At 37.1% G+C, this 12,990-nt stretch overlaps 1 protein-coding gene and 1 pseudogene across 1 annotated transcript in view; both read right to left on the reverse strand.

Moving 5' to 3' along the window:
• Nucleotides 1–12,990, reverse strand: part of LOC102498413 (phospholipid-transporting ATPase IB-like) — a 211,413-nt gene that overhangs the window by 122,497 nt on the left and 75,926 nt on the right. The window contains 6 exon segments of the mRNA XM_014592016.2: nt 661–710; nt 2,391–2,473; nt 3,077–3,182; nt 9,005–9,080; nt 9,697–9,738; nt 9,979–10,067. Of these exon segments, the coding sequence (XP_014447502.1) occupies nt 661–710; nt 2,391–2,473; nt 3,077–3,182; nt 9,005–9,080; nt 9,697–9,738; nt 9,979–10,067 (446 nt within the window).
• On the reverse strand, nt 6,332–6,897 carry LOC106736085 (chromobox protein homolog 3 pseudogene; annotated as a pseudogene).

Genomic DNA, 12,990 nt, shown 5'->3' on the forward strand with positions numbered 1-12,990 from the left:
CATATTTTGTCATTTACTTTTCTAAATTTTCAGATTCCACATTAGAAATTCTCACATGGTTCAAGAGCTATGACTGTATAACTCTCGGGGAAAGTTTAATAAAAATAATACCAACAATATTCTCACGATGTACTCTGGGAAATGAGGCTACAGCTGCGAGAGCAGCTGGCCCATTAAAACATAAGAAAATGAAAGGTTCTGGATACATTTTTCTCCCTTTACAAAGAAAAAAATTAATTAATTCACTGTCTACTTTTTAAAAAATGGTTTTTGGTTCTCCTGTGAAAATAATATCCAACATCCATCTTCCATCAAATATTTATTGAGCACTTAAAGCAGACCTTGTGGGAGGTGAATCTTATCCTCAGTAGCTTAGTTTGCTTGGTAAGATGGTCATTGAGTAACAACAGTTTCAAAAATCACAACTGACTGTGACTAGTGCTAAAATGGGAGAGTTGTATATACCCATCTGAACCTGCAAGAGGGACTGACCCTATGAGGCCTGGAAGATGTAAGATCTGAGCTGAGATTTAGAAGTAGAGGCCAACTGGAATGTCATGATTCTGTACTGAAGTTTTGATTTATGTTGCCAGTCCTCAATGTGAACAATCACAGAAAGAGCCATAGAAAATACATGAACTATATGAAAAAGTAGCTTACCTAGAAAACTCCAGGACATTAAGGATTTCAAAAGTGTGTTTTTCTCCCACCTATGGAAAGGTAAGACAATATATTCTTACTTGATGATAAAAGTATTCATCGTGCAAAATTACTCATTCCCCTATCACAAATAAGTTTGACCGTCCAAATACACATCTTCATCAAAATATAAATTGTCTCACATCTTATGAGATGACAGTGCCCTCTTCTGGTAAGAGCATTATTTGCAACCCGTATAATAACCACACAAAGGTTCCTAACCGTACCCCTTCAGTACAGAAGCACTTCTCTTTTCAATCTAAAAATAGTTGGGCTCAGCAGATGGTGTAGTGGTTACATCACTGAACTCCCACATAGTCGACCACAGTTTGAGTCCTGGACCCAGCAGCTTAAAACTTATGCCGGGTAAGTGTGCTTGCTTACCCAAAATCCTGAGAGGAGAATAGAGGAGAAGGGACTACAATGTGGCCATCCCCACTGAGGGGTGATTTCTCACTTTCTGATCCTCTCTGTCTTTCTGGGGAGTGCACGTGCCAAAGCAAAAACCTCTCTAGAATTAATTAATTAATTAAAATACCACTATTCAAAACACTTTATTTTCTCCAATAGCATGGGTAAATGAAATAAGACCATCATCAGACAGCACTAAGAAAACAAATAAGGGGAACCAGCAGTTAGCGTAATGGCTATGTCGCTGGACTCCCACATAGTCGACCGCGGCTCGCATCCCGGACCCGGTGGCTTAAAACTCACGCCGGGCGCATGTGCGTGCATGCCCAAGATCCCGAGAGGAGAGTGGAGGAGAAGTGATTGCGGCGTGACCATCCCCCCTGGAGGGTGATTTCTCGCTTTCTGTCTCTATGTTTCTGTCTGTCTGGCGAGCGCACATGCCCTATAGTGGAAATCTCTCCAAAAAAAAAAATAAAAAAAGAGAACAAATAAATCTTTTTGTTAAATCATACAGACTGAATGACATCCTTAATGCTTAGATCATTTGAAAGAGTAAATATGGAAAGAGGTGGCATAATATATATAAAGTTTTGTAGCAGTGATGCATTTTTTTAAAAAATTCATCCAGTTACAGTCTCTTGACTTCCTATAGCCAAGCTATCAGTATCACCAACAAGCCACTGAGAGCTAACCACGTGCCAGGAACCATTAAGATAAAGATGAACTGATCAATCCCTTCTACCAAGGACGCAACATCTAGTGAACATTTTTAACCACCACGTTACTGCAGTGGGTTGGCCACCGTGTTTGCACTGCTTCTATTTTCTCCCAATAATATCAAAGGCTTATACTGAATAGTGATTAAGACAGAACAAGGAAATATATACAATAAAATGAATAATCAGCATAACAGAACTCACCAAAAAAAAAAAAAATGTTGAGTCCATATTCATTCCCCACAAGTAAAACTTAGTAAATTTCTTGAAGGTCTCATGATCCTAAGTCTTTGAACTAGCTCACTTTAATTGAGCAATTCCAATTGCTTTAGAGATACTAACTTATTTGTCACAAGGACCCTACAACCAGCATAATGATAAAGCTGGGGCAAATAGAGAGAAGTTAAGGCACGTGACCAGGAATAATAGTTGGGAAGGTACAGGGTCTGGTTGGAATCCCAGGAACTTTGAGTCAGGGCTCCTATTCTGAGCCTCTGTACACTTGAACCTCTCTGGAAAAACAGTTATACGTAAAGCATTGAAAATGTTCAGGGTGCTACTCACAACTTCTATGGTGACAGAGTATGGTGTTCTTGTAGTGAAAACAAACCCAAGCTTTTTTGCTCCTTTCACTAAAGCTGCTTCATCTGTCAATAAATAGTTGAGAGTAATAGGAATTGAGCAAATGTATTCACAATGAACTTAATTCATACAGATTTCTGTTACCTAGCACTAAAATATCATGTCATTTAAACTCGGATTTTGTTTTTTATTCAAATGCACTTATCTGTCCTTCTAGGTACCATAAAGAGTTCATGAGCAAGGAGATTTGGTTGAGTGGGGTCTCTTTCAGGGCTGTTAAAATGAATTGATGATGCTGACAGTGAATATCTTCTTACTACTCATAATAATCTTTTTCATTTTTGAAGTCATTAAATAGCATCTTCATAAACTACCACAGGGCTTTAACTTTAACTCTATTTTGTAACTGACTATAACCAAAAAATGCTGCTGAGCATTCTGAAATCCCTCTCCAGCCTCCTTAAGGCAGGCTTTGAGAGTGGGGAATGAGGAGCCCTAGAGCCATAGAGAGGCTCAGGGCTGCTCTGTACCACAGTGGCCCAACCTGCAAGAACTCCAGGGAAGGAGCAAGGCAGCAGCAATCACAGAGGTCAGCAGACCTCACACTTCTGAGGCCTCTCACCTGCAAAGGAGGTGAGCTATGTCCTTTGCCTGCACATCATACCTACCCGGGGAGGAAGCCTGGTAGATGATATCATTTCCATCTCTCTCAGGAATAACAGTGTGGCACACACACAAGAGGGTAAGAAATTCTTTTATGTATTTTTCTGTGGGCTACAGAAAAGGGACAGAGTCAGTAAGTCTCTTCCAGTGCCAGCAACATGAGCTTCATAAATAAGGGTCTTCGAAAAGTTTATGCAGATTACATATTATGGAGAAACTATGTGTGCATTTCAAAAAGATTTTGCCATAAAATAAATTCATACTTTAACTTCATTTTTCCACAGACTTTTTAAAGTTCCCTTTTATAGTCTGCAACGTATACAACTGAGGTTTGACCTCAGGTGCAAAGACTGGCACCAGTCGAACACCTTATCATGCATTTGAGTCAGGGAAGGTGTAGAAAATCACAGGGAACAAGATGACCTTGCTCTCTTCTATTCTCTTTGGGTAAAGAGGATTTCTGGAGGAAACTAAATAGAGACCATAATAGAGGAATTAATCAAGAAACAACAGTGTGCTTGAGAGGCTTCCAGACAAGTGTGATTTTAGCATCCTGAGTGAGGAGAACAATGACCCAAATGAGACTAGAAAGAAGATAATGAGTTTGGATTTTATTGTTTTTAAGTGTGGTGTCAGTCCAGTAGGTTTTTGGGTTTGTTTTTTTTTTTTAAGGAATATAAAACTATTTATTGACCACTGTTCACCAGTATTTATAATAAAGTAAACAATATACAGTTGGGTAACATTATGATTACTACAGAGTTATTGGTTCTTCTTGCTTCTGCTGAATCAGTAACCCAAATACTACAAAGATTGAGGCCTACAGATAAGAAATGAATTGGGGTTAAGAAAAGAAACATGCACAATAGTTTTAGATCAAATTTGTTCACTCATTTATGCTAACATCTTTAACCATCTGATTAAATTTCCATGAGCCAAATCTTAGACATTTCATGAATAATGACCTTTCAGTCAATAGAGCATAAGGATTTCAACTTTTTTTAATTTTTCTTATTTTTTTTTAGAGGTTTTCGCTATAGGGCGTGTGCGCTCGCCAGACCATGTGGGAGTCCGGCACCCTTAACCACCACCACGCCACTTGCCAGCCCCTTCTTTTTTTTTTTTTTAAGAGGGAATTTTCCAAAAGGCATGTAGGCTTGCTGGAGAGACATAGAGACAGAAAGTAAGAAATCACTCCCCAGGAGGGATGGCCATGCTGCAATCCCTTCTCCTGTTGGGATTTTTACTTTTTGGAGAGGTTTTTGCTATTGGGTGCGTGCGCTCTCAAGAAAGACAGAGAGATACAGAGAGACAGAAAGCGAGAAATCACCCTCCAGGGGGGATGGCCACGCCACAATCCCTTCTCCTCCATTCTCCTCTCAGGATCTTGGGCATGCATGCATATGTGCCTGGCGTGAGTTTAAGCCACCAGGTCCAGGACTCAAACCATGGTCTACTACATGGGAGTTCAGTGACATAGCCATTACGCTAACTGCTGGTCCCTCTCCTGTTGGGATTTTTTTTTTTTAATATTTTCATAAGAAATTGAAAATTATTTGTTGATACCATGTATGTTGATGTGCTTAATTGAGCCAATATACAGTGTACTTTGGATGGAAAATTCATTTTGTATGCTGTAATGATGTATAGTGAATTAATGTAAAAAAGTAAATTTAAAGAAAAGGAAAAAAAACTAAAATAAATAAATAAAATAAATAAATATTTTCTTTAACTTGGGACCAGCAGGGGGCGTGGGGGGTTAAGCGCCGGGCAAGTCCTGGGCCTGGTGGCTTGATTTCCTGCTTTCCTTCTCTCTGTGTCTCTGTCTCTGGTTAAATTAAAAACTAAAAAATGAATGAATAAATAAAATTTATTTATTTAAATTTGATCAGAGAGTGACAGAATGTGAGAGAAAGAGAGCGAGAGGGAAAGCAAGACTCCATGTGGGAGTCCAGTACCCTTAACCACCACACCGCCAGCTGGCACCGGGATTTTTTTTTAAAGGAATATAAAACGATTTATTGACCATTGTTCACCAGTATTTACAATAAAGTAAACAACATACAGTTGGGTAACATTCCGATTACTACAGTTAATGGTTTTCCTTGCTTCTGCTGAATCAGTAACCCAAATACTGAAAAGATTGAGGCCTACACGTAAGGAATGAATTGGGGTTAAGAAAAGAAACATGCACAATAGTTTAGATCACAGATCTGTTCACTCGTTTATGCCAGCAAGTCCTAAACTGCTAACATCTTTAACCATCTGATTACGTTTCCACGAGCCAAATCTTAGACATTTCATGAATAATGACCTTTTAGTCAATAGAGCATAAGGATTCCAACTTTTTGTAAAGGAAAAGTTTACGAGGGGTAAAATGCCCACTTTAAGGGACCAGTAGGTGGCATGGTGGTTAAGGTGCTGGACACTTCCACATGACCAACCATGGTTTGAATCCCAGACCTGGTGACTTGCTTTCTCAGTTTCCTTCCCTCTCTCTCTCTCTGGTCAAATTAAAATAAATGAATGAATAAATTAAAAATTCAATAAATAATTCTTTTAAAAAATGCCCACTTTAAGTCTTTCTTAGCTAAACACTGGAATTTGTCTGCTTTTGTCGTCTGGGAGGGGTGCTTGCTGGTAAGGGTATAATTTCTCCTTTCAGGAATTCTGCAAATAAACTATTGAATTTACATGACTACAGACAGATAAATAAAATACAGACAGATAAATACAGATAGGTAAAAATTCTGATATGGTTGCTTTTAAGTTATCCAATTCAGACCGTCCAATTACAAAATCATTAATTTGAAAGGTTATGGCTTCAGGAAAACTTTCAATTTAATTTGGAGGAACTTATTTCTTATTCTGACGGTATCTCAGACACATGAGTTTATACACAGTTTTTGTTTTGGTGAAGGTTTCAAAAAGAGAAAGCCATTACGTATTGTGTATACACACACACAAAGACAAAAAACAAAAACCCCAGACTGGTACTGAGGCATGTGAGTTAAAGGCAAGTTCATGGCGGGGAAACAGTTCCTCAACATTTAGAAAACCTGTTCCCAAATGCAGATGATTAAATCCCATGGTATAAAATTTTTTTTCCAATAAGGAAGTGACTACAGAAAGCTTTTATTTGTTCAAAGTAACCAGTGCTATTGGGATGCAGCCCCCCAATTCCCCAATACTACTTTGAAAACAAACATATCAGACTTGATTTTTCCATTAGAATGCAATTACTTCTCCACACTAGTAAATCAAAATCCAAGACAAAGATTATATATATATAATACAAACAATGATTGAGCTTCATCTTCTGGACAAGAATGCCAAGTTAGTCTCTCTTCATAAAAAGCAATTACAATTTGAGGACACTTCATATTTGTTTCTTTTAAGTACCAAGTCTGCCTCCTCTGAATCTTTCCATTTCATGAGAAACATCAACTCTCCACTGCTGTCTGTGGCACCAATTATTCGTTCAGGATCAAGACCTCTGGCAAAGCCTCTTGGTTTATCAGCAGCATCTCTCTTCTTTGATTTGCTATCATCAGATTCACTGTCAGATAAAGATTTTCTCTTTGTACCATCTTTCTCTTTACCAGCTTTTTGAGAATTAAGAAATGCTTCAATTAACTCTGGACAATCTAAATTTTCTTCTGGTTCCCAAGTATTGTCAGCATCTGTAAATCCCTTACTTCAGGAAATATTCCACCTTCCCATTCACTACGCGACGGTCCAGTACTTTTTCCACCACAAATTGTTCAGGCTCTGCTTCTTCAGCTTTTTTACTCTTTCCATTCTGTTTCTTATCCATTTTTTGCATTCGCAGCATGCCGCCCGGTGGGCCCCGAAGGGGAGGGAGAGGTGAGGGCGAGGACGGTCTGAGTCTTCTAGGCAGAGGCTGCTCAGTCTGGCTGAGGGAGGGGCTGGCACCAAAGCCGGACTCCGCCCACTTCCTCGCCCCTGGGGATGGGTGCCTCAGGACGCTGGGGTCCCCAAGTAGGTTTTTAATAAAAGGAAGGAAATGAATGTATGAAGGGACTTAAGAAAGTTTGTGGAAAAATAAGAGATAAATATTTTTTTAAAAAACTTTATCTCTCGGGACCAGCAGTTGGTGTAATGGCCATGTCACTGGACTCCCACGTGGTCGACAGTGGTTCGAGTCCCGGACCCAATGGCTTAAACTCACCCCAGGCACTTGTGCATGCGTGCCCAAGATCCCAAGAGGAGAATGGAGGAGAAAAGGGATTGCGGTGTGGCCATCCCCTGGAGGGGGCGGGGGGGTGATTTCTCACTTTCTGTCTCTGTGTCTCTCTGTCTTTCTGGTGAGCGCGTATTGAAAAAACCCCCCAAAAAAAAAAAAAAAAAAAAGAAAAAAGAAAAAAAAAACTTTATTTCTCAACATAAGCTCCATCAAGTGCAAAACAGTTTTGCAGGCAATAATATTAGCCACCATCCCTAGAGAACTAAGAGTACTAGGAATTTAATTATGTAAATGTAGACTATTAACTGAAGGAAAATACGTGTCCTTTTGTTTTTGTTTTGTTTTGTTTTTGAGATTATGAAACAAAAAGAAGGCAGAACAGGACAAATCAGGACTGTAAGATGGACGCCTGATAATTTCCCATCGAAATTCTGGCAGAATCGCCCTCATTTGATGAAAGGAATGAGTAGGAGCATTGTCATGATAGGGACCTTTGGTGGAGATTTCCTGAGCGTTTTTTTTCTGCCAAAGCTTTGATTAACTTTCTCAAAACACTTTAACAACAGGCAAATATTATTGTTCTTTTGCCCTCCAGAAAGTCAATAAACAAAAAGCTTCAGCATCCCAAAAACCTGTGGCCATGATCTTTGCTCTTGACCAATCCACTTTAGCTTCGAGGGACCCACTCCCACCTCTTGGTAGCCATTGCTTTGATTGTGCTTTGTCTTTAGAATCACACTGGTGAAACCATGTGTCATCTCCGGTTACAACTCCTTAAATAAATGCATCAAGATCTCATCTGACTTGTTTAACATTTCCATTGAAAGTTCTGCCATTTTCTGCAGCTCATCCGGGTGCAATAATTTTGGCACACATTAAGCAGGAAGCTTGCTCAACTTTAATTTTTCAGTCAGAATTGTGTAAGCTGTACCAAAAGTGGCCTAGTGTTCTGCGGTCAATTACAGCACCAACAAAATTAATGTTTTTCCTCACAAATTGATGTGGATGGTCTATTGCTCCAGGCATCATCTTGTTCTTTCTTTTGTAAACTGTTGATTTCTTTCAGACAATGTACCTATAAACTTTCTGGAGCATCAATGATTTTACCATTCTTTCATCTAACCATCACCATAAATTTGATATTTGTTCTTGCTTCAGTTTTAGCAGCATTCATATTGCACTGATAGGGTCCCTTTTTAAACTGATGTCTTATTCTCATTAGTGCTTCCAACTAGATCCTGTTCAGACATGTCATGAAAAGTATAAGTTTATTCTGGTGCCAAAACAAATTTTTTTTGAAATCTATGCATAGTTTTTATAATATATACTCTCTATGAATTTTTAAAAGATCCCTTGTATAGTCTTATGCTCTGAAAGATCATTTTAATTTTTGAGAGGGTAAAGATTTCAAATCAAGTAATTCAGTATCTTAAACTAGGTAAGTGAAGATATTGGTAGCATGCAAGAGTTCAAATAGTTTAAAAGCAGGTAGATAATCTTACATAGATTGATACATAGTAAAAGTTCTTATGTAACATTTTCATTTACATACACTAATTAAGTTCAATACGTGATCCCTTGTTTATTATACAAACATCAAAAAAATTTCAAAACTGTCTCTTCCTTGGTTCAGAAAATTATACCTTTTAGAAAACCACATATGTATACATGTTTTAAAATTAGATAGCATTACTGTATCAACTTAGAATAAAAATAACAGACTTACATGGCCATTTTCAAAGTTCTCCATTAATCTGGGGTCATTAAATTCAGAAGATTCTGTGGTAAAAGAAGCTGAATGACTATAAGGAAAATAAAAAAGATTATTTTTAATAGGAAGTTCCCAATGATAGCAGTCAATAGTCAAAAAGGTCTAAAATAAATACACAGCCCCATCTTTTATCCTCAGATCATACTTAAAGAATCTATAGAACTATAGTAATTATTTAAAGTTCTGTCAAATAATACTTCTTCCCAAGCTAGAACATGGCATTAGAAAATACCTAAACTAGTATTTAAAATTGTATAGTTTTTAAAGGAATCTGACACAGAGTGAGTACAAAGGTAACAAATTAAAACCTAGATTCTAGGTTCTCTGAATGTCGTATGGGAAAATCTACCTAGGAGAGCTTTCTTGGATATGCCACTTGAAGTCTGGACAGGACAGAACTTTTTTTTTTTTTTTTGGAGAGATTTTTGCTATAGGGGGCACGCACGCACACGCGCCCGGCGTGAGTTCTAAGCCACCGGGTCCAGGACATGAACCGCGGTCGACTACGTGGGAGTCCAGCGACATAGCCATTACGCTAACTGCTGGTTCCCAAGGACAGGACAGAACTTATCAGTAATCCAGTACTAATAAAAGTGAGTTGCAAGAAAAAGGAGCAAGGGTAAGTTAGAAAAGAATATTGTCTATACCAGATATCTTCTGTACCAGCGCCATTTGAGTCTGAGTGATTTCTAAAGGAAGATAAGGGAGGAAATGTAACTGTTATAAGATGATAAAGTAGGAATTCTAACCATGTGTAAAAACAGACGTAAACTATGTTTTCTTAACATCTATAAGTTTTGTTAAAGTTCAATCCCATTCAAATACCATTATAGTATTAGAAATTCAGGTAGTGTGAAAGTAAATAAAAGTTCATTTTAAAGAAAAAAAAATGAGAATTTCTTATAGAGTATAGGAATAAAAACACTTACCCATAAATTATACCCGCAATGCTACACTTCTTAAATGTCATGATATTGCAAGTGAGGGTTCCTGTTTTATCAGAAAATAAATATTTTACCTAAACAAAGAAAAAAATGAAAATGATAAATCACATAAATTTATAATGTATTTTTAGAGCAAAGACAAGATGTTTTTTCACCTTTTTTTTTATTTAAGAATATTACAAAAACAGAAAAATCAAACCAAAAAAACCCCACAAAATTAAATACAGAATTTGTTACACTCTATGGATGATCATTTTGCACTTGCAAGAGTAAACCTTGCTGAGACCAGCAGTTAGCGTAATGGCTATGTCGCTGGACTCCCATGTAGTCGACCACAGTTCGAGTCCTGGACCCGGTGGCGTAAACTCACGCAGGGCATGTGTGCGTGTGTGCCCAAGATCCCGAGAGGAGAATGGAGGAGAAGGGACTGCAGTGTGGGCATCCACTCTGGGGATGATTTCTCACTTTCCGTCTCTCTGTCTCTCTGCCTTTCTGGCGAGCACACACGCCCTATAGCAAAAACCTCTCCAAAAAAACAAACAAACAAAAAGAGTAAACCTTGCTCAGTACACCCTACTGCATAACCAGCTTTCAGTCACACATCAGAATGGTTGCAACAATCAGCTCTGGAAACATGGCACAGTTAGCACAATGTGTACCTTCTGCACTCACAGACTATATCTTTAAATCTCCAAAATATGTGATTTTTTTAGAAAACAGAAAACTCAGCCTATAGAAATGCTCTTTAGTATTTAGACTTCTTTTGAAGGCCATACCCTTTTTAATACTGGAGATGAAATTACGTGGTAATCAACAAGTTTTGTTTTGTTTTGTTTTGTTTTGTTTTAACTTGTGCTATAGGGCATATAATCTTTTCAGAGAGAGAGGGAAAGTGAGAAATTATCCCTCTAGGGCAATGGCCATTCCTGGCCATGCTGTAATCCCTTCTCCTCTGTTATCCTTGGGATTTTGAACACAGGCACATGCACCCAGCATAATTTTCAAGCCACAAGGTCCAAGATTCCAACCACACAGTCAGCCATGTGGGATTCTGCTGCCTTAACCTCCATACCACCTGCTGGCCCTATACAATTCAATTTTAAGTCATCATACCTAGGAAATCAAAAGTACAAGTTTATTTTATAGCCACAAAGAAATTAAAAGTTGAATAACTGAAAGATTATACAGCAGACTGGAATTAAATACAGAGACAACTAGAGAACAAAAGGATACGTGCAAAGGAATCATCTAGTACAAAAAGGTAAAAAGGATGGGAAACATGAATGGAAGGTAAAGGCATAAAGACAGAAATGGATCAATAGTTAGAGTTCCAAAGAAAGGAAAGAGGATGAAAGCTAGAGATGTCAATATTAAACATAGACTAGAGTTTTCTAAAATTATTAAAAGTCACTGATCTTCATATTCTGAAAGCCCAGTTATTCAGAAATATGATAATAAAAAGACACATGATGAAACTAGAGCAGTCTAAAGAGGAAATTTTCAAAGAAGAAAGAAAAAAACAACCACATGTCAAGATACCAATACTAGAGAGAGAGAGAGAGATCTTCTCAAAATTGTCAAAGGCACAGGACAATGGAATAATATTTTAAAGGTTATGGGGAAAAGTAATATTTCAACTAAGGAGAAATAAAGACATTTTTTTTTCTAATTAATTATTTATTTTTACATTTTCCCACAAACATTTACTTTACATATCAAAAAATTTTTGCTCATACTCCATAGTTCTTAACAGTTGATAAATAACTTTTAAATTTATAAAAAATTGAATTTTAAAGATAATGTTTGAGATATTAATGATATTTCTTGTCCCTAACATTAAGTTATAATTTTGTTTGTAACTCTATAACAAAGACAGTACGGTTTTAAATATTTTTGAGAAAATATTTACATGTCAACTACTCAAACTGTTGAAAGCAAACACTCAGCATACAATTCACACATAAATCTTATCAATTCAGCCCTGCCTACCAAGTATTCTGTGATATACCATCTGCTAGCGAAGATCAGTCTTTTTTTTCTTCCTTCTAAGTCTTCCTCAAAATAATCTTCTGGTTGTGGCTGCTCTTTTGCAATCTCTACTGACTACAATGCTGGGCTGGAAAAGGCCAGGTTATTTTATGGTACAAATTATTTTGCATAGCTTCTTTAATCCTCTCTGCCAGGCAAAACTGTTTATGGTGCCAGGCCATCTTTCCAAGAGCTTCTGTTGGCTTACTTGAGATCTACCTTAGTTTCATAGTTTTCTAGTTTAATCTTCATATGACATTCCAGTCAAAGCCCTAATAACGAGTATTTCCGATTTCTGATTCAAGGCAACAGGTATTATTGAACTTATGCAAATAACCATTCTGCCACAAAATAAGAATACTCACAAATATTTTCCAATTCCAGAGGGGTCAGGAAGGGATAAAAGTTTATTTTTCCACTTAACGAAACAAACAAACAAACAAACAAACAAAAACACATTTTAACAAATTGCTAGACCTATCAAGTTTATTTTTCCACTTAACGAAACAAACAATAAAACACATTTTAACAAATTGCTAGACCTATTAGCAGCTCAAAAGAAAGCAAAAATTTAAATTGAGAAAACAAAGCATAGTAAACAAAAAGACAGTAATGTTTTACTCAAAAAAGTCATAAAATTCTATTTCACCAATTCAGTCTTATGTAATTAATCTTTCTTCTGTTGAATTTACAATATTACTGTAGTCTGATCTTTCCATATAAATCCTGGAAGTTAACATTCAAATGTCATTAATGATATTTCTTGTTCCTAGCATTAAGTTAGTCATTTTCTTGGGGTTTTTGTTGTTGTTGTTGTTCTCTTATTTCTATATGTGTGTCTTTAGTTTTCCTGGTAAATCACTCCTTTCAGAACTTGATATGCTGGTCTGGTGTTGATAAATTCTTTCAGGTTTTATTTATCTGAGAATGTTTTTATCTTTTCTTCCCATATGAAGGATAATTTTGCTG

This window comes from Tupaia chinensis, unplaced genomic scaffold, assembly GCF_000334495.1.
Source record: "Tupaia chinensis unplaced genomic scaffold, TupChi_1.0 Scaffold000634_1, whole genome shotgun sequence".
NCBI lineage: Eukaryota > Metazoa > Chordata > Mammalia > Scandentia > Tupaiidae > Tupaia > Tupaia belangeri.